The sequence below is a fragment of the Crocuta crocuta genome, unplaced genomic scaffold, assembly GCF_008692635.1.
Source record: "Crocuta crocuta isolate KB4526 unplaced genomic scaffold, BGI_CrCroc_1.0 scaffold370, whole genome shotgun sequence".
NCBI lineage: Eukaryota > Metazoa > Chordata > Mammalia > Carnivora > Hyaenidae > Crocuta > Crocuta crocuta.
This window is the reverse complement of record NW_027529632.1, coordinates 106207-128470: the sequence shown is the minus strand read 5'-3', so window position 1 is coordinate 128470 and position 22264 is coordinate 106207. Positions and strand designations below refer to the sequence as shown.

The window sequence follows — 22264 nt, the reverse complement described above, 5'->3', positions numbered from 1 at the left end:
GTTCTGTGCTGGCAGCTCAGAGCCTGGAGCCTGTTTCGGATTCTGTTTTTCCTTCTCTGCCCCTTCCTCGCTCAGGCTCTGTCTCTGTCTCAAAAATAAATAAAAACTATAAAAATTTTTAAAAAATTAAAATAAGAATGCTTTTTGAAAAAAATGCTTTTTGGTAGTCATCTGTCGTTTACATATTAAACAATTTAAATTTTAAATAAATAAAACCTGCACTGAATTTTTAAAAGAAAAAAAAGATCTTTAATGAACTCAAAATGTTAACTATGTGTAAAGAATCTCTGGCATGAGGAATAACACACCTTAATAGTACTCATCATTTTGCATTTAAGCATCATAAATTTGTTTTGAGAGGGCGTGAGAAGAATTAATTCAGCAGTTAGGGTAAGTAGAGGTCCGTAAGAGATCTCCCAGTATATATGAAAATGAATCAAAATATTTCTTTGATAGTCCACCAACTGACTGGCATGCTCTTGGCTGCAGTTACAGAGTGACTCAGAAGAGAAAATAAACTAGGTCATATATAGATGGATTGGGCAAAAGTCCACAGTAAATATGTTGATTTATGTGGCACTCTATAGAACAAAGAAAACTAGGCTATTACTAATGCAATATAAATCCCAATAAGTCAGAGTTAACACAGTGAGAGACTTGTGAAAAAGGAAAATCACGTATATATTTTTATTAAAAACTTGATATAAAAACATCATGTACAGTAAGCTCAAAATCCTATGGGATTCCAGCATGATTTAGTTCTCAGTGTTTTGTTAACTTTTATTGATGCTCCCAGGGGTCCAGTTAAACTCCATCATCCCCTCTATGTCATAGTCAGCAAACAGGATCAGGGGTCCCTAGCTAGTTGCTCAGATATTCTCAGGTGGGAAATTGACACCAAGACCTTGGTATTGCACAGACCCTCCTCTCTACAGTTGGGTTTTCAGGACTGACCTGGATCAGGGGCTTCTGAGAAGCCCTATTTCTTTCCAGCACACATTTGGGAGCACAGGGGTCTGGTGGTAACTGAGAGAGCTACCAGTGTCTGGCTCTAAGATGCCCCCACAGGTGGAATGGACAGGAATGGACACCTCAGCTCTTCACATCTTCCAGTGAACCAGGGGTAGGGAAGCTCCTAATCTCCATTTTACATAGGAGCAAACTGAGGCCCCCAATGGGGGCATTTGCCTGTGGGTCCTTACTGTGGCCAGGAATCCAAGAATTAAACATAGGCAGCCTGGACCGGACCTAGGGAATGTGATCAATGACCTCTACATCATCAACCCCTGGCCAGGTTTTTGGACTCAAAGTCCAGGCCAGCCATTCCTAATCCAACCTTATCCCCCATCGGCTCTAACCCACCAGCCCCAATGGTGATAGCAGGAAAATGGGTAACCACTACAAAGCAAGGCTTTATTGTATTCCTCAATGACTGGACTTAAGAATGTTATGGAGAATATGTTAATAATGCAGAAAAAATTTATTGTTTTTAAATATTTTTATTTATTTCTAGGGGAGAGAGAGAGACAGCGTGAGCAGGGGAGGGTCAGAGAGAGGGAGACACAGACTCTGAAATAGGCTCCAGGCTCTGAGCTGGCAGTCAGCACAGAGCCCGACGCGAGGCTCGAACCCACGAACCGCGAGATCATGACCTAAGCGAAAGTCGGATGCTTAACCGACTAAGCCACCCAGGCGCCCCAATAATGCAGAAAAAATTTAAAAGGGTACAGCATAACTGTCCATCCCATTGTGAACAGCACGCGCGCGCACACACACACATACACACACACACAGTTTCACTGTCCTGTTTCTTAAAGGAAGATAGCCAAAACTCAAATAGGAAAAAGATATGTGCAGACATGTTACCAAAGATGTAGACAGCAAATGAACATTGAAAAAAAATGCCCATTGTGAATCCTTACAGAAATGCAATTTAAACAGAAAGCGAGATAACATTAAAAACTTCAAAGGACTAAAATTAAAATGATTGGCCAAACGGAGGAAATGGAACTCTGAGACACTGCCAGGAAGATGCAAAATGTATAATCAAAAGTAAAACATTTACCTACCCTGTAACCCAGACATTACACTCTAAGTTACTGACAGAAGATGAAAGAAACATACATTCACATAAAGAACACTAATGTTTATACTAGCCTTATCGTCAGTAGTCAAAATCTAGAAAAAAATCAAATCCTCACACACTGAAATATGGATAAACTGGTATATCCCAAAACAGTACTCAGCAAAAAACAAAACCCACTATTCATATAGTATCATTGATGAATCCAAAGTAATTGCAACACATGAAGTAAAAATTCCAAGCATAAACTCAAAAAATTCAAAGGTATCCATCCATCTATTGTAACAGAAAGTAAACAGTTACCTGGTGAGGTGGGAGGGGCAAGGAAGATTATAGAATGTCTGTTTTTGGAAAACAGGTTTAGCAACCCCACACTGACTCCATCTCTCTTCCCCACTACTACAGGGGGATCACCTCAGTGACAGCAAACGTGGAGAACAGTGAAGAGTATTTCCATACAAGGCAACAGGAATGCTTTCACATCCCAGAAATATAGATCCTTCTTTTTTTTTTTTCCTTTTCCTGTCTGTGTGGTAACAGCTTTGAGGCAAACATCACAGAATCCACAAGACCTTTTGATTATTTTATTTTTTTCTGACAATGACTTTAGCTACATAAGGTAAATGTGCCCGGAGGTCCTGAGAATTGTGTACACATTGATCCTGAAGTCATAGTCACAGAAACTTTTCTGGACACATTTTTAGAAGAGGCACATTCCGTCTACTTGGCTGCAGTTTCCTCCACTCTCTATTAAGCCAGTGTCTCTGTACAAATCATGGTTTCTCCAGACACCTGTAGTCTTACAACCAGTAACCTTGGCCCAATGGATTGTGGACATCAGGGCATGTGGCTGTTTGCAGAGCTGGGGAAGAAAACACCTCAACAGTACTGACACCCCCTGTGATAGCTCCTCTGAGAAAGGGAAAAACCATGCTGCTTTCAAAGGCATCTGAGAGTCTCACATCTGTCCCTTGCCTGGGGGCATCACCGAGACTCCGAAAACAAAGCATCCAGACCTCAAATGAAAACCAGAAAGCCCTGCAGTTTTTCAGAGGTTGTGGGTCAGTGATGCAAATTTGGTCAAAGCTGGCACGCTATTTTCTGCCATCATCCTCTCGGTCCTCAGGCATGGACAATTTGAGACTTCTAAAAAGTTCACCCTCTGATGGCTGTTGAGCCCAAATCTATTTATAAACTTCCCCACAGAGTAAGTAGAACATCCAAGATTAAAGAGGACTTAAAAAGTAAGGCCTCGAGGTCACCTGGGTGGCTCAGTTGGTTAAGCATCCGACTTTGGCTCAGGTCGTGATCTCAGAGTTTGTGGGTTCAAGCCCCACATTGGGCTCTGTACTGACAGCTCAGAGCCTGGAGCCTGCTTCACATTCTGTGTCTCCCTCTCTTGGCCCTTCTCCTGCTCATGTGCTAGCTCTCTCAAAAATAAACATTAAAAAAAAAAGTAAGGCCTTGATTATCGGATAAGCCAAAGCAATGTGCGGCAGACCGTTCTCAAGTTTGTAACTTGGAATCTGGGAAAACATCTCACAAGTATCACAGGAAACCATCATGTCCCTGAAAAAGGTAGTCATTCTCTATAAGCTGCCAGCCAAACTCATATTCTCTGGGTCATCAATGATTCAGGTTCATGCCCAAGGTAGTCAAGGAGATGGGGAAGCTAACCTTCAGGGTTACTCCTAATTTGATCCAATTCACAAGAGAACAAAGGTCAGCATCCCTGAACACACTGTGGTGGTAATCTGATGCACACTTTTGTGGACCTGCCAGGTGGCAGAGGTGAAAAGGCTTTGAACACAAGACCTAGCCATGACCTATATCTGGAAAGAGCCCTGGACAGTATGGAAAGTGCAACATATTTACACAGCTTACTACATCACTGAAACTTACAAGGGACCTCCCCACTGTGCATGTTTACATGTCTGAGATTCAGTCCAGATAGAGAACTCCTCAGAGCTCCCTCCAGTATTGTTACAGTGGATAGGAAATTGCACATTCCCTGCACACCTAAGGCCTTTCTCTAGCGTGAACTCTCTGATGTTGAGAGAGTGTAGATTTTCGTGTAAAAAATTTCCCACATTCACTGCACTCATAAGGCCTTTCTCCAGTGTGACCTCTCCGGTGTTGACTGAATTGGGAACTGTCCCTGAAGGATTTTCCACATTCGCTGCACTCGTAAGGCCTTTCTCCAGTGTGAACTCTCTGATGATAACGTAGCTTGGAGCTAGAGATAAAAGATTTCCCACATTCACTACACCCATAAGGCCTGTCTCCTGCATGAACTCTCTGATGGTAACGGAGGGTGGAACTCGAAGTAAAAGATTTCCCGCATTCACTGCATTCATAAGGCCTTTTACCTGCATGAACTCTCTGATGATAAGAGAGGGTAGCACTACTGGTAAAAGATTTCCCACACTCACTGCACACATAAGGTCTTTCTCCTGTGTGAACTCTCTGGTGTCGAATCAGTATGGAGCTGTTGGTAAAAGACTTCCCACATTCACTGCACTGATAAGGCTTTTCTCCTTTATGAACTCTATGATGATAACCAAGGCCAGAGATAGATGTAAAAGACTTCCCACAAGCACTACACTCATAAGATCGTTCACTGTTGTGAATTCTCTGGTGTATTGACAGGGAAGATTTTTGGCTAAAAGTCTTCCCACATTCACTGCACTCATAAGGCCTTTCTCCCGTGTGAGTTCTCCGGTGTTTATTGAATTGTGATCTATCCTTAAAGGATTTCCCACATTCACTGCACTCATAAGGCCTTTCTCCACTATGCACTCGGTGATGATAACGAAGGCTGGCACTAAAGGTAAAAGATTTCCCACATTCACTGCACTTGTAAGGCCTCTCTCCTGTGTGAACTCTCTGATGGTAACGCAGGGTAGAACTGGAGGTAAAAGATTTCCCACATTCACTGCACTCATATGGCCTTTTACCTTCATGAACTCTTTGATGGTAACAGAGTGTAGAGCTACAGGTAAAAGATTTCCCACATTCATTGCACACATACGGTTTTTCTCCTGTGTGAACTCTCTGGTGTTGAATCAGAGTCCACCTATTATTAAAAGATTTCCCACATTCGCTACACTTGTAAGGCCTTTCTCCTGTGTGAACTCTCTGATGTAAAATGAGGTTATTTCTTCGGATAAAGGATTTCCCACATTCACTACACTCGTAAGGCCTTTCTCCAGAATGAACTCTATGATGATAATGGAGGTCAGACCTAGAAATAAAAGATTTCCCACATTCGTTGCACTCATAAGGCCTTTCTCCAGTGTGAACTCTCTGGTGATAACGGAGGGCAGAACTAGTAGTAAAAGATCTCCCACATTCATTGCACTCATAAGGCCTCTCTCCGAGGTGACCTCGGTGATGATACTGGAGGGTGGAGCTACAGGTAAAAGATTTCCCACATTTATTGCACACATAAGGCTTCTCTCCTGTGTGAATTCTCCGGTGTCGAATGAGTGTCCACCTATTGTTAAAAGATTTCCCACATTCACTACACTCATAAGGTCTTTCTCCTGTGTGAACTCTGTGGTGGTAACGCAGGCTGGAGCTAAAGGTAAAAGATTTCCCACATTCACTACACTCATAAGGTCTTTCACCGGAGTGAACTCTTAGGTGTATAATGAGGTTATTTCTTCGAGTAAAGGACTTGCCACATTCACTGCACTCATAAGGCCTCTCTCCGGTGTGAACTCTGTGATGATAACGGAGAGCAGTACGAGTGATAAAGGATTTCCCACACTCACTGCACTCATAAGGCCTCTCTCCAGAATGAACTCTCTGATGATAACGGAGGTCAGACCTAGAGATAAAAGACTTCCCACATTCACTGCACTCATAGGGCCTTTCCCCTGTGTGAGATCTCTGATGATAACTGAGGGCAGAAATAGAGGTAAAAGATTTTGCACAGTCACCACACTTATAAGGCCTTTCTCCAGTTTGAACTCTACATGGAATTAGCACTGGGCTCTGACTAAAAGATTCTGCACATTCACCACACACATAACTGTTTTCTCCACTGTGCCATCGCTGGGGATGAATGAGGACGGATTTGTGGCTTAAGGATTTCCCACATTTGCTGCACTTGTATTGCCTGGATCCAGAGTGAGTCTTTCCATGTTGACTGAGGGTTGAACTTTGCCGAAGGGATTTTCCACATTCACCAAACTCATGATGTCTTTTCCCAGTATGGAATCTCTGGTGGATAGCAAATGAAGATCTGTACCTGAATGTTTTCCCACATTCACTGCACACAAAACACTGGTCCTGAGAAAGTGTGTGTTTGGGACCAAAGGCTTTCTTGCAATCTCCCCACGTGTAATGACTTTTTCTGCTCTGTAAAGTTACCCTGCACTGGCTGATTCTGTTTGGCTTTTCCCCAGTATAAGTGGCCCCTTGCTGCACATGCCCCAAGCCGAGCAGGAAGTCTTTCTCAATTTCTCCACAGGTAAAGGGCTTTCCTGAATCGTGGAATCCACAGCTCTTCACAAAAGAGGCCGTGTCCACACTGCTTCTGAATGGTTTCTCTCTCATGTGTTGCTCCAGCTGCTGCTCAAAGTTTACAATGAAAGAAAATCGCTTTGCGCATGCCCCACACCGCAACAGTTTCTGGTTGCTTGGTTTTCCCTGGTGCTCAGCCAAGCGGAAAATGTCTCTCAAGACCGGACCACACATCTCACAGGGGTGGCTCTTCCGGGAAGACAGAGCTGCCTCGGATGCGCTGGCCTGTGACACACCTACGGAAACGTTCTGTTCAAGGGGTGAGTCCGCATCCTCTGCTCCACAGCAGCAACCTGAACGCAAAGAAACTCTGATGAAATACATGGTGACTACCATGAGGAGGTAAGCCCATTACACATAAGCACCTGTCTCGTGTATGTACGAGTTTATGGGATGCTTTTTAAGACACAGGAGTCAGAAATCAGTTGAAGGAACAGCCACTATGCATTCCTGGGACCCTAAGGTCACAGACTGCTGGATAACCCAACAGGGAAGGATACAAAGACAGCATAGGAGACAAGGAAGAGAGGTAAGGACTACAACTCATTTCTCTGCCAATGGTTTCTGGAAGGACCTTTGCCACTGCTGATGAAAGGCTGAGTAGAAGCATGTATCCAAGCCCATTAAAATAACTCATGGCTAATGTTGGAGCACACAGAATAGTGACAGAAATCGGTAAGGTGTCCAGAGAGATGATGACCACACTGCACTGGAAGTCATAGTAGAAATGATGAGAAATTGGCAAAGTGTCAAACTGGAGAAGAAAAAAGGTAGAAATGAAGTACAGCCAGTGGAAATGGCGTGAAAAGTGGGGGTGAATAAAAACAGGTTCCTGGTGTAATCTGGACACATCCCTGATGGCACACTCTCACTGGCCATTCACTAGGACTGGCCCCCATCCTTCCCCCACCAAGTCCACTTTGCCACATCTGGAGTCATGTCCATCCCGTGATACACAAGGATTCTTGCCAGTGAGTCCTGAGCAACTACATGGGACATGAATGATATAAGTTCTAAGGAAAAAACAGGGCAAATGAATAGCCAGCCCTGTCCCAGGGCTATCCAGCACACAAGAGACCTAGAAAAGACAGGAAGGTTAGATGATGTCAGCATGACAGCAGAGGAAACCAGCCTTTGACCTTAACAGGCTTAGGAGTCCAATTAAGAGGGGTGCCTGGCTATCAACAATAGCCAAATTATGGAAAGAACCCAAATGTCCTTTGACTAATGAATGGATAAAGATGATGTGGCATGTGTATACATACACACACACAATGGAGTATTACTCACTGAAAAGAATGAAATCTTGCCATTTGCAATGACGTGCTAAGTGAAATAAGTCAGTCAAAGAAAGACAAATATCCTATGATTTCATTCATATGTAGAGTTTAAGAAACAAAACAGAATAACATAGGGGAAGGGAAGGAAAAATAAGATAAAAACAGAGTGGAAGGCAACCATAAGAGACTCTTAAACACAGAGAGCAAACTGAGGGTTGCTGGAGGGGATGTGAGTGGAGGATGGGCTAAATGGGTGCCAGGCATTCAGGAGGACACTTGTTGGGATGAGCACTGGGTGTTATATGTAAGTGATAAATCACTAAATTCTACTCCTAAAACCATTATTACAGTGTATGTTAGCAAACTTTCACTTAAATAAAAAATTTTTTTAATTAAAAAAAGCTTTTTAACGTTTATTCATTTTTGAGACAGAGAGAGACAGAGCATGAGCAGGGGAGGGGCAGAGAGAGAGACACACACACAGAATCTGAAGCAGGCTTCAGGCTCCGAGCCGTCAACACAGAGCCCGACACAGGGCGTGAACTCACGAACCGTGAGATCATGACCTAAGCCGAAGTCGGACACTTAATCGACTGAGCCACCCAGGTGCCCCTAAGAAAATGTTTAAAAAGAGGGGCACCTGGATGGCTCAGCTGGTTAGGCATCTGACTCCTGATTTTGGCAAGGTCATAATCTCACAGTTGATGGGACTGAGCCCCTCATTGGGCTCTGCACTGACAGGGTGGAGCTTACTAGGGATTTTCTCTTTACCTTTCTCTCTGCCCCTCCCCTTCTTGCTCTCTCCCTCTCTCTCTCTAACATTAAAAAAGTATATTTAGAGAAAGTCCAATTAAGACACGACAGTAACACAAGGGGGCACACAAAAAGGAGAATAACCACAGAAAGGATCAATGAGGACACCGGCTTAGTGGGGACACTCGGGGAGACAGAAAATATATCTCAGCCAAAGAGGTGATGCCACTGCATTCTGCAGTGGCTTCCTCTGCAGAGGACCTCAGCAGCCTTTGCTGCACAGACCCTCAACAAGTCCCACTACAGCTGTGGACCATCACAGGTTACACAGCAGAGGTGTCCAGGTGTTTACAGGCACGGACCCCCGCTGTCTGCTCTGCAGAAGACCCTGGCACCTTTTGCACTAAGGTAACCGACAGCTAACACCACCATGGGGGACCTGCCAGGGAATAATACGCTGAGTTGCCCCCTCTGCCAAAAAAAGAGCTGTTGTTCCATCCCAGGAGCAGAGCTGGCATTCACATCAGCCCCGCACACACCCTGGACCCCAGAGATGCAACTCTCCATGGTTGCCTGTATTCCATAACCTGACTCCATGGCTGTCACCTGAGTGCCCAGGCCTCAAGTACCAAAGCCATGGCTGCTGTGGGCTAGCCAGCAACTCAAAACCCAGACACACCATCTGAGTGTACCCATGTTCCCGTCACAGGCTCCATCGATGCTCAGTGTCCAACTGCATCTCACACAGCAAAGTCAACACTGGACTATTCAGCATCTGGGACCTAGAACTGCTATTGCTCCGTGTCAATTCACACTCTAGAAACCAGACCTGTACCCACTCTGTGGGTGTCTGCACATCAGACACCAATGCTACCGCTACCACCACCACAAATACACCCAAGAGCTGGACTGGGCATCAAAATGGGAACCCCACAGCCAAAACATTTCCTGCAGGAGGAGATTCTCTACTACTGTGGACACAAAAGCCTTAGCGATTGAGGACTCCTGCAGTCTTTGCTAACACTGATCTCAGATGACAGAGCTGCAGACACCAAGCCTCTTGGCCATCTTGTAGTGGAAACTGCCATACCCCACCAAGCTGGTACACTCATATTCACACACAGGTACAGATCCTCCCCACTAAAACCTTCTGTAAAGTCTGGAAGTGACTACTCCATGAAATGCAGAGACGTCAATGCAAGGCTAAAAGAAACAAAAAAATCAAAGCAAAAGAACACCCTCAAAGGAACACAGTAATTTATCAGTAACCTCAAAGAAATGCAGATCTATGAACTGTCAAAGAATTCAAAATAATTGTCTTAAGGAAGTTCAGTGAGCTACAAGAAAACACAGACAATTTAATGAAATAAGGAAAACAATTACAAACCAGATTTTCATCAGACAGATTAGAAAATACATAAAAGAACCAAATTATGATATACTATGTTGTACACCTAAAACAAATATAACACTATATATTAATTACACTGGAATTTAAATTTAATAATAAAAAAGTTATGAAGAATACAATGAATGAAACAAAAAAATAGAGAGCATCAGCAGCCAACTTGATCAATCAAAAAAATGAATCTGAAACTGGGACACATCTTTTGAAATTATTCAAATCAGAAAAAAGACAATGAAAGAATAAATAGAAAGTCTATACAGATCATAATACATCATCATAAAACAGTATTTGCATTATGGCGGTCCTAAAGGAGAAGACAGATAGGCAGGGACAGAAATCTGATTTAAACAGTAATAGATTCTAACGTAATGGATGAAAACTTCCCAGATCTGGGAAGAGACATGAACATATGGGTATATGATGCTTATGAGTCCTCAGAAAGATTCAAACCAAAGAGGATTTCACCAATACACATTACACGGGTTCCTGGCTGGTTCAGTCAGAAGAGCATGAGACTTTTGATCTTGGGGTCGTGAGTTTAAGCCTCAGGTTGGGTATAGGTTACTTAAAAACAAAATCTTAAAAAGAAAAAAAAAGGACACATTACAGTGGCCCTTTTGAACAGCATGGGTTTGAACTGTGCAGACTCATTTATAAGCAGACTTCTTCCAATAAATACAGTAAAATATGGTAAACATATTTACTCTTCCTTATGATTTTCGCATTTTCTTTTCTCTAGCTTACTTTAATGTAATAATACAGTAGATGTATAACATATAAAATATGAGTTAATTGACTTTATGTTATTAGTAGGCTTAGGTGAAGAGTAGGCTATTATTACCTAAGTTCTGGGGGGAGTCAAAAGTTATACATGGATTTTTTGCTGCATGGGGGTTGGCGCCCCTAATCGCTGTGTTGTTCAAAGGTCAACTATATGGGGCACCTGGGTGGCTTCAGTTGTTGAGTCTGACTTCAGGTTATGATCTCACAGTTTGTGAGTTCAAGTCCCACATCGCTGAGCTGGAGCCCCACTTTGAGTGATCATGAGCCCAGATGAGCCCCACATCTCTCTCCCCCACCCCTTGTGGGACTGTCTCTCTCTCTTTCTCTCTGCCCCTTGCTCACTTGTGCCTTCTCTCTCTCTCAAAAAAAAAAAAAAATCAACTATATAATAAAAATCAAAACGTAATGACAGAAAATTGGAAAGCTGTGGGAAAAGAAATTCATACAAGGGAACCCCCCCCCACATAAGGATAGGAGTAGTTTTCTTAGCTACAACACTGAACACTAGGAGTGGGATGGTGTGTTCTACAAATGCTGAAACAAAGAAACTGCAAAACAAAAATACTTTACCAGCCAAGATGTTCTTCAGAAATGAAGAAAAACTTTCCCAGACAAACAGAAGTTAAAGGAGTTCATCACCACTTGACCTACCCTACAAAAGGATGCTATGGCAGTTCTTCAAGCTGAAATGAAAGTATGTTAATTAGTAACATGAAAATATAGAATACACTGGTAAATGCAATTATATAATCATAGTCAAAATACAGGAGTCCCTCATCCATTTCACTTTCCATGGTTTCAGTTACCCATGGTCAACCAAGGTCCAAAAGCAACTGGGGGCACCTAGGTAACATAGTCAGTTAAGTGTCCAACTCTTGATCTCGGTCGGCTCAGGTCATGATCTAACAGTTTGTGAGTTGAAGCTCTGCATTGGGCTCTGTGCTGATGGCACTAAGCCTGCTTGGGATTCCATCTCTCCTTCTTCTGCCCCTCCTTGCTTATGCTCTCTGTCTCTCAAAATAAATAAAATTTAAAAAACGCTGCAAAAGTAAGTGAGTCTCCTTCATTATAACATATCTTCCGAATGCTATGTCACAATGACTACATCATTCACCTCACTTCATCTCATCATTCTTGATGAGGCATTTTTTCTTTAAGTTTATTTATTTATTGAGAGAGAGAGAGAGCATGTATGCGTGGGGGAAGGGGCGGAGAGAGAATCCCAATCAGCCTCTGTGCTGTCAGTGCGGAGCCAGATGCAGGGCACAAACCCACAAACCGTGAGATCATGACTTGAGCCAAAATCAAGAGTCAGATACTTAGACTGAGCCACCCAGCTTCCCCAAGATTATTTATGTAAGCCTCATGGTAACCACAAAGTAAAAACCTATAGGAGACACAAAAGAGAAATGAATGAAAGAATAACACCATTGGAAATCATCAGATCACCAAGTAACACAGCAAAACCTGAAGAAAGATACCAGAAAACACTCAGACAATAATTAACAAGATGGCAACAGTAGGTCCTAATAGAATTCTCCAATCAAAAAACAGAGTGGCTGAACTCAAAACAAAACACAATTCAGCTACATGTTGCCTACACTAGAGTAACTTCAGCTTTAAGTACACAGAGACTGAAAGTGAAGGAATTGAAAAAGATATTCCACACAAATAGAAACCAAAACAGAATAGGGGTAGCTATACTTACAGGAGATGGAACAGACTTTAAGTCAATGATAGTCACAAGAGACAAAGAAAATCATTACATAATGATAAAGGAATGAATTCATCAAGAGGATCTAAGAACTGTATGTGTGTGTGTGTATATACGTACCACACATCAAAGCATCTAATTTAAGTATTAAGCAAATTCAACTAGATCTGAAGGGAGAAAAGACAGCAATCAAACATTAATTATCAATATCCCCCTTTCAACATGAAGCAGATATCCAAACAAAAAATGTTAAAAAGAATATATGTGAACTGAACATTCTAGTCCAAATGGATGGAACAGGCATATAGAGAACATTCCATTCCACTATAGGAGCACATAGACTCTCATGTGCACAAAGAATATTCTCTAAGGTAAATCATATGTTATTTCAAACAAGTCTTAACAAATTTCAGAAGACTGAAATTCTATCAATTACCTTTTCTTAACACAATGGATAAAACTAGAAATGTTCCTCAATAACATGAGGAAGCTTAACAATTCAAATATGTGGACATTAAACAACACATGCCTATCTAATCAATTGGCCGAAGGATAAATCAAAAGCAAAATTAAAAAAATATCTTGAGAAAAACGAAAGTGGAAACAAAATCAATGGAATGTAAGGGGTGCCTAGGTGGCTCAGTCAGTTGAGTGTCCGACTTCGGCTCAGATCACGATCTCACCGTTCATGAGTTCAAACTCCTCAGTAAGTTTGATGCTGTTAGTGCAGAGCCTGCTTCAGATCCTCTGTTCCCCTCTCTCTCTGCCCCTCCCCCACTCATGCGTGCACATCTCTCTCTCTCTCTCTCAAAGATAAAAATAAATATTTAAATATATATGGAATGTGAAAAGGCAGTTCTAAGAAAAAAGTTTAGAGCAATAAATGTTAGCTCTTAAAAAAAAAACTCAAAGAAACAACCTACTTTACACCTTAAGAAACGAGAAAAATAACAAAGACCAAAGTTTGAAAAAACAAAGGAAAACACAAAGATCAGGCCAGATCTCAAATAGAAACTATAAAAATAAAAAGATAAACACTACTAAGAGCTGGTTTTCTGAACAGAAAGTTTAAAAACCTTTAGCTAGATTTAGAACAAAGGCAAGACCCAAATAAACTAAGGCAGAAATAAAAGAGGAGAAATTGCAACTGGGAGCACAGAAACACAAAGGATCATAAAAGTCTACTATGAACTATTATACACCAACATATTAGGTAACCTAGAATAAAGTCCTAGAAACATACAAACTACCAACACTGAATTGTGAGACATAAAATATCCAAATGACAAGGAAAATGATTTAGTAATCAAATATATCCCAAAAAAGAAAAAGTCATGACCAGATGATTTCCATCAACATCTTAGGGATTAAACTCTCAAGTTCTTCCAAAAATGTGAAGGGGAAGTAACATTTTCAAACTCATTTTAGGAGGCTAGAATTAGGACACCAAAGTACCTTACAAGAAAACAAAGTTACAGGCCAACATCCCTAATGGACAGAGATGTATAAAAGGTCAACAAAATCCTAGCAAATCCAATTCAACAGTATATGAAAAGAATCATAAACTGTGATCAAGTGAGATTTATCCTCATTAAGTAAATCGGTCAATGTGTTCTATCTTATTAACAGAATGAAGACCAAAACTCATATGATCATATGAACAGATATAGAAAAAAGCATTTGACAAAATTCAGGATCCTTTTATGATAAAAACTTCCCAAAATTAGGTATATAAGACAAACACCACAACATATAAAGGCTGTATATAAGCCCACAGCTAAAAGCACATTCTACAGTGAAAAGGTAAAAACTTTTTCTCTACAATCAGAAACAAGACAAGGATGTCCAGTCTCATAATTGCTATTCAAAATAGTACCAGAAGTCCTATCCAGAACAATCAGACAAGAAAAAGAAAGGCATCCAGGGGCGCCTGGGTGGCTCAGTCAGTTGAGCGTCCAACTTCGGCTCAGGTCATAATCTCACAGTTTGTGGGTTCGAGCCCCGCATTGGGCTCTGTGCTGACAGCTCACAGCCTGGAGCCTGCTTCAGGTTCTGTGTCTCCCTCTCTCTCTGACCCTCCCAGCTCATGCTGTCTTTCTCTCTCTCAGAAATAAAAACATTAAAAAATTAAAAAAAAAATAAGTTAAAAAAAAGGCATCCAAATCAGAAAAGAAGTAAAACCATTTGNAAAAAGCCCACTAGAAACCTTTCAAAATGAGTAAATAAACTCAGTAAATTTACGGGATAAAAAATCTACATACAAAAATCAGATGTGCCTATTACTAACAATGAAATATCTTAAAGGAAATTAAGAAACCAATTCTATTTAACAGTAGCTTTTAAAAAATAAAATACTTAGGAATACATTAAGCCAAGCAAATGTGAGATGTGTATAATGAAAATTATAAGACACTAATGAAAGAAATTGAAGACACAAATTAATGGAGAGACATCGCATGTTTGTGGACTGAAAGAATTAGTATTCAATTATTTCTACTACATAAAGCAACCTAAAATTGAATGCAAGCTCTATTAAAATTCCAACGGTATTTTTACCAGACACAGAAACAGAATCCTAAAATTTGAGCCCCAAATGACCTCAAATAGCCAAAGAAATCTTGATCACAAAGATCAAAGTTTGAGGGATCACACTTTGTGATTTCAAACTCTCCCTCACTCTCTGCCCCTCCCCCACGTTCTCTCTCTCTCATTTTCTCTCTCAAAATAAAATAAACAAGCATTTATAAAAGTGCTATTCCAGGGGCGCCTGGGTGGCTCAGTCAGCTAAGTGTTTGACTTTGGCTCAGGTCATGATCTTGCAGTTCATGAGTTCAAGCCCTGCATCAGGCTCTGTGCTGATGGCTCAGAGCCTGGAGCCTGTTTCAGATTTTATGTCTCCTTCTCTCTCTCTGCCCCTCCCTGGCTCACATTCTGTCTGTCTCTCTCTCAAAAATAAATAAATATATTTTTTAATTAGGATAAATTATTTAAAAAAAGAAAGTGCTACTCCAGGGAACACACAAATGATAAGAACACAAAACAGCCTTACTACGGATACAGAGAAAGTTTCAGTGCTCTGGACGGAAGATCAGAGTGCCCGCAACATTCCTTTAAGTCAAAACCTAATCCAGAGCAAGGCCCTAACTCTCTCCACTTATATGAAGGCTGCAGAGGTGAGGAAGCTGCAGAAGACAAGTTTAAAGTTAGCAGAGGTTGGGTCATGACGCTGAAGGAAAGAAACCATCTCTGTAACAGCAAAGGACAAGGTGGGGCAGCTCGTGCTGACACAGAAGCTGCAGCAAGCGCTCCAGAAGACCCAGCAGAGATCGTTCATGAAGGTGGCTGCACTGAACCACAGATTTTCCAAATGCAGACAAAGCAGCCTGTGGCTGCAAGATGCCATCTAGCACTTTCTTAGCTGGAGAAGTCAAGCTTGTTAGGGACTCACATATCATTCTGAAAATCCCAGGGTCCTTAGGAATTCTGCTAAATCTACTCTCCCTGTGCTATAAATAGAACAGCAAAGTCTGGATTATAGCACATCTGTTTATAATATGGCTTACTGAATATTTTAAGCCCACTGTTGAGATGTAGTGCTCAGAAAATAAGATTTCTTTCAAAATATCACTGCTCACTGACAAAGCACTCACAAGCTCTGATGGAGATGTATGAGGAGCTTAATGTCTCATGCCTGCTAATACAACATCCATTCTGTAGCCTATGGATCAAGGAATAATTTTGATTTTCAAGTCCTATTACTTAAGAAATATCATCTGTAAGATTAGTTCTGCCACAGTGATTTTTCTGATGGATCTGGCCAAAGTAAATAGAAACCTTCTGAAAAGGATTCACTGTTCTAACTGCCATTCACGGATGGCAGAGGTCGAAGTATCAAGAGGAGACTGGAAGAAGCTGATTTCAACCCTCATGGATGACTCTGAAAGGTTCAAGACTTCCGTGGAGAATGTAACTGTAGATGTGGTGGAAACGCCAAGAGAACTGGAAGTGGCGCTGGAAGATGTGACTGAACTGCTGCAAGCTCATGATAAAACTTGAATGGCCGAAGAGCTGCTTGATATGGACAAGCAAATAGTTTACCGTGATGGAATCCAAATTTTAAAAAATATAAAAACACTGTATTTAACTATGATGGAATAAACATTTTTTTAAATGTTTTATTTATTTCTGAGAGAGAGAGAGACAGCGTGAGCAGGGGAGGGTCAGAGAGAGAGGGAGATACAGAATCTGAAACAGGCTCCAGGCTCCGAGCTGGCTGTCAGCACAGAGCCCAATGCAGTGCTCGAACCCACGAACCGCGAGATCAAGACCTGAGACGAAGTTGGACGCTTAACCAACTGAGCCACCCAGGCGCCCCTTACATTTTTAAAAATTCAAAAAACGGGCGCCTAGGTGGCTCAGGTGAGCATCTGACTTTTGATTTTGGCTCAGGTCATGATCTCACAGTTCGTGGGTTCTGCACTGATAGGGCTTTTGATATTTCTCAAAATAAAATAAACTAAAAAAAAATTCAAACAGGGGCACCTGGGTGGCTCAGTCGGTTAAGCGTTCAACTATGGCTCAGGTCATGATCTCATGGTTCGTGGGTTTTAGCCTCAAGTCGGGCTCTGTGCTGACAGCTCAGAGCCTGAAGCCTGCTTCGAATTCTGTGTCTCCTTTGTCTCTCTGCCCCTCCCCTGCTCATGCTCTGTCTCTCTCTGTCTCTTAAGGATATATAAACATTAAAAAAAAAAAATTCAAAGAAATGGAATCTATTCCTGGTGAAGATGTTGTGAAGACTGTGGAAATGACAACAAAGAATTTAGAATATTACGTACACTTAGTTGATAAGGGAGCAAAAGGGTCTGAGGGGACTGACTCCCGTTCTGAAAGAGTTCTACTGTGGGTAAAATGCTATAAAACAGCATGGCACGCTACAGAGAAATCACTCATGAAAGGAAGAGTCAATCAACGCAGCAAGCTTCATTGTTGTCTTATTTTAAGAAATTGCTACCACTCCAACCTTGCAAACTACCGCCCTGGGCAGTCAGCAGCTATGAACATTAAGGCAAGACCTTTCACCAACAAACGATGACTTTCTAGAATTTTAGATGATGGTACCATTTTTCAGCAGTAAACTATTTTTAAATTAGCCACGTTGTTTTTTAAGACATAACGCTATGGCAGACTTAATAAACTACAATGTAAACATAAATTTTACATGCACTGGAAAAAGAAAAAATTCATCTGACTTGGTTTATTGTGATGTTCACTATATTGTGGTGGTCTGGAGCCAAACCCGCAATATCTCCAAGGTATGCCTATACGATTGCCAGAAGCTGGGGTGTGGAGGAAATTGGGAGATGTTGGTCAAACAGTACAAATGTTCAGTTGTAAGATGAAAAAGTTCTGAAAATGTAACATACAGCATGGTGACTACAGTTAATAATGATGCTGTATACTTGAGATTTACGGAAAGTACTGAAAGTAGATCTTAGACATTCATACAAAAAAAATAACGTAATAATTTTATGAGGTGATGGATATTTAATTAACTTCAATTGTGGAAATTTTATCACAGTGTACACATATATCAAATCATTCACTATGCACTTGGATATATATTATTTTTTATCTCCAGAAGGCTGGTGGGGGGCGGGAAGAAAATATACCTTAAGTACAAACCTTGCAGGAGCGCACCGAAAAGTAGCCTATAGTTCAGCTAAGTAGTGACTATGACAGTCTGCAAACCCGGCACAAGCAGACATGAGGGCATGTCAGCTAAAAGAAGGGATCAGAACCTGGGACACAGGGGACCTGGCCAGCTCAGTCAGTAGAGCATGCAGTTCTTGATCTCAGGGTTGTGAGTTCAAGCTCCAAGGCTGTAGAGCTTACTTTAAACAAACCAAACCCTTGGGATACAGAAGTGAAATGGATCTGTACTCACTGAATCAAACGAATAGAGGGCAAGCTTGGTGGAATCCATTACAATTACTAAAAATCTAGTAACCTCGAATCCTTTCCTACAAGGGTTCAGTACAGCAGGTACTGAGGCTGCAGTGGAGAGAAGAGGGCAGTGCAAACAAACCAGCCGATCAACACAGCAACTACCCAGAAAGCTGAGAACCTGCAGTGCCCACGGTCCACACGTGAGAGAGACTGAGAGGGGGTGGGTGGGGAGAGAACAGGACCTAGTTCAGGCCACTGGGGAGGGTGAGCGCCTTACCCAGTGAGGATATAAGTGCAAAGTTCTCCAGCATCACATCGTGGTACAGGCATCTCTGAGCCTCATCAAGGAGCCTCCACTCCTCCCAGGAGAAGTACACGGCGACATCCTCAAAGGTCACACTATCCTGTTACAGTGGGGACAGATGAAACCATGAACACTGTGAGATCCCACAATCCGTCGCACCACACATCTACCCCACGCTTCTCCTCCTCCAGGGCTCCCTGCTTCAGGAATTCCAGGCCTAGGTGCCACTATTGCCCCATATCCTCAGGGTCTCCTTATTCACCGTGTTCATCCCTCAGGAACATCAAGCAGGGGGGATAGAGATGTCATCCAAATTCATCCTGGCCTGTAGGGTCCCAACCATAGTGTCAATTCCCCAGGGTCTCCCTTTGAGACTCCCAAGACACACTGAAATGTGGGCTCATGCTTTACCCTTCAGCCTCCAACACCAGGCCCCGTGGCCCTTAGCTCACACTTCCTCTTGAAGTGCACACTGCTCTGCAGACTCCCCTCTCTCACATCTCCAGTCCCCACAGCTGCACTCCCACAACGTCTACTGTGGGAAAAGCCCTGAATTCTGCTTTGAAGCCTTCCTCTGTGCCTCTGAGCCTTGCTTCAGAATCAGCTACCCAGAAGCATCTATGAATTAGATGGGTATGGGGGTGCCTGGGTGGCTCAGTCGGTTAAGCGTCTGACTTCGGCTCAGGTCATGATCTCACGGTTCATGGGTTCAAGCCCCACGTCAGGCTCTGTGCTGATGGCTAGCTCAGAGCCTGGAGCCTGTTTCAGATTCTGTGTCTCCCCGTCTCTCAGAAATAAATTAAAAAAAAAACATTAAAAATAATTTTTTTAATTAGATGGCTATGACCCACTGCCACTTCTGTGCTGGACTTGCTGTCCCCTCAGCAGTCACAACTCACAACCTCTCTGCTCAACCTTCCTTAAAACCCCAGCCCGGCATGATGACTCTCCCAAAGGATTGTGTCATCCTGCCTCAATTACTCCTTTGCCTCCAAAGCCATCTTGCACCCACTTGTGCCACGGAAGCTGTAGTCACCCCCATGATATGCTCTCTCCCACACCATTCACGCTATCACTTCTCTTCGTCACCTGTGTTTCTCACACTGAGGATGTCAAATAGGTGCTAAGTCAAAGAACCACTTCTCAACATGCACACTAGTTTTTCTGACCGGCTAACAGCATTACCGCTATAACATACATTACATTTCCTAAATGTGACCCACAGTTCCATTCTGGTCCTACAGTCACCACTTTTAAAAGTCTGCCCCAGACCTATGCACCAACAAGCCTGAACACCACAAACCCCACCAAAGCTCACCAAAAATTCCTACGAAACTACAGTCAGTTGTGACTGCTGAGGGGACAGCTCCTGAGTAAGCAGGAGCCTGGCCTCAGTGTCCTCTTGGCTCATTTACTCCCAAGCCTCCACAGCCTCCACTCATCCCATAGAAGCCTTCACCACCAGCCAGATCATCCTTTCTTCCATATGGTTACCACGATCACATCTCTGCTACACCTGTGTTTGTGTGCCCAGCAACCCTGATCAGATCACAGCAAGAAAATCACCTCTCATCATGCACCTCCTCTATTTGACCAGCAAAGGCATTATCATGATGAGCTGCATTTCCCAACCTACACATAGTCCACAGCTCCTCCAAGGTCTACACAACAGCCACCAATTTTGGATGTCTTCGTCCTGAACCTCCTCCCCAGATTTCCAGGCCAGAGAATCCAGCTACTCACTTGCTGTTTCCACGTGCTGTTCTCTGAAACATCTCATAACAGGACTCATAACAGGACCAAACGAAACTTCTGACAGTCCCAAAGAAAATTAACCCACCATCAACGTCCCCATGCCAACTGACGGAACTTCCATCCCTTCCTTCAGCTGCTAGGACCAAACACACCAGATTCATCCCTGACTCTTTTTGCTCCCTCACCTACAACATCAAAAAATCTACTTTGCCCTTCGTTAAAAAATGGGAGAGTACAATTTTTCACCTACCTCTCTGACCACTACTCTGGTTCATCAACATTCATTTGGATTACAGCAGCTGCCTCCTCCTGGGCTCCCTGCCTTCTCCCCTACCCCCATAGTCTGTTATCTTTTCTACAACCTAATAGAGCCTATTAAGATCCCCGCCATCCCTCTTATCCAAGCCTCTCATGACCTCCATAACGGGTGCTCAAATTCTTTTTTTTTTTAATATTTTTTTATTTATTTCTAGGAGAGAGAGAGAGAGAGAGAGACAGCGTGAGCAGGGGAGGGTCAGAGAGAGAGGGAGGTACAGAATCCGAAACAGGCTCCAGACTCTGAACTGGCAGTCAGCACAGAGCCCGACGCGGGGCTCGAACCCACGAACCGCGAGATCATGACCCAAGTGAAAGTCGGACACTTAACCAACTAAGCCACCCAGGCGCCCCACAGGTGCTCAGATTCTTAACAGCCATAGTAGAGGCCTGATCCCTGACCCTCAGCTCTTTGTTCTCAACAGGGAGAATGGAGACAGGCTGTGCCTGTCCAAGCGTCTGCACAGTTTGGTATCTATTTCTGGGATCTCACACCTGTGTATGGAACCCTTAGCCGGCACTCACGACCCTTGGCGCAGGGGATCCTCAGGGTCCCAAAACCCAGCAACTGGAAAAACAGCAAGGGAAGAGGTTCAAGACACCAGTCCCGGGCACCGAACTTGGGATGTAAAGATCAGTGAGGGTCTGAGTCAACCTCTCCTTCCTTGTGCAGGTGCCATAAGAACTTTCACAACCTTCAGAACTTGCGGTTGAGTGAAGGCAACCAGGGCTGGTCTCTGCAAGCTCAGGCCTCCCCTGCACCCCGCCCGGCCCTGGAACCCAAGAGACCACGGGCCGACCAACCTCGGCGCCTCAGTCCCCAGTGCTCCCCCTACCAGCTCTGTGACCTTCGATAAGACCCGCCCTCCCGGTGCCTCCTCGTCTTCATCACCCCCTTTCCTCTCTCTCGTGAGCAGCTTTCGGAAAGCTATTCACACCCTAACACGGACTGTCTCTCTCTTCGGTTCGCGACCCTCCGGCGTCTTCAGAACGGAGGTACCACAGCCCAGCCCGCCAGTACCCCGTGACCCCGCCGCACACCCTGTGTCCCCCGAGGGCAGAAGGCTGACCCCACACCCCCGAATCCTCCCGCCTCCGGACCCCCCTGCAGCCGCTGCACCAGCCGGCCCCTCCCCTGCACCAGCTCCGCGTTACGCCGGCGCTCAGACACGGGGCCCCGCCCACGAGGGCGTCCCCAAACCGGACACCGGTATCTGGGCGGCGGGGCCTCGAGCAAGCGCCCCGCGCTGGGGCCTTGAGGGTCTGAGTGGGGGGTGACGGGGAGGCCCCGGGGGCCGCGCATTTACCTGAGCCAGGTCCCTGGGCGCCGCCGCCGCCATTGGACTGTGTGGGCGGAGCAGGGCCCAGGGCGGGAGGGAGAGTAGCGGACACC

The 22264-nt window shown here is 43.6% G+C and overlaps 1 protein-coding gene across 2 annotated transcripts; it reads right to left on the bottom strand.

The window, feature by feature from the left end:
- Positions 1-1485: 1485 nt before the first annotated feature.
- On the bottom strand, positions 1486-22258 carry LOC144230071 (uncharacterized). 2 transcript variants are annotated; one of them, XM_077762281.1, is made up of 3 exons: positions 22179-22258; positions 18775-18901; positions 1486-6906 (listed from the first exon to the last, which is right to left on the bottom strand). In XM_077762281.1, the coding sequence occupies exons 1-3, from the start codon at positions 22209-22211 to the stop codon at positions 4103-4105; spliced, it is 2964 nt and encodes a 987-aa protein (XP_077618407.1). In that variant the 5' UTR covers positions 22212-22258; the 3' UTR covers positions 1486-4102. The 2 variants fall into 2 exon arrangements, with proteins under 2 accessions (XP_077618407.1, XP_077618408.1); XM_077762282.1 differs by lacking the exon at positions 22179-22258 and adding an exon at positions 19064-19145.
- Positions 22259-22264: the final 6 nt, after the last annotated feature.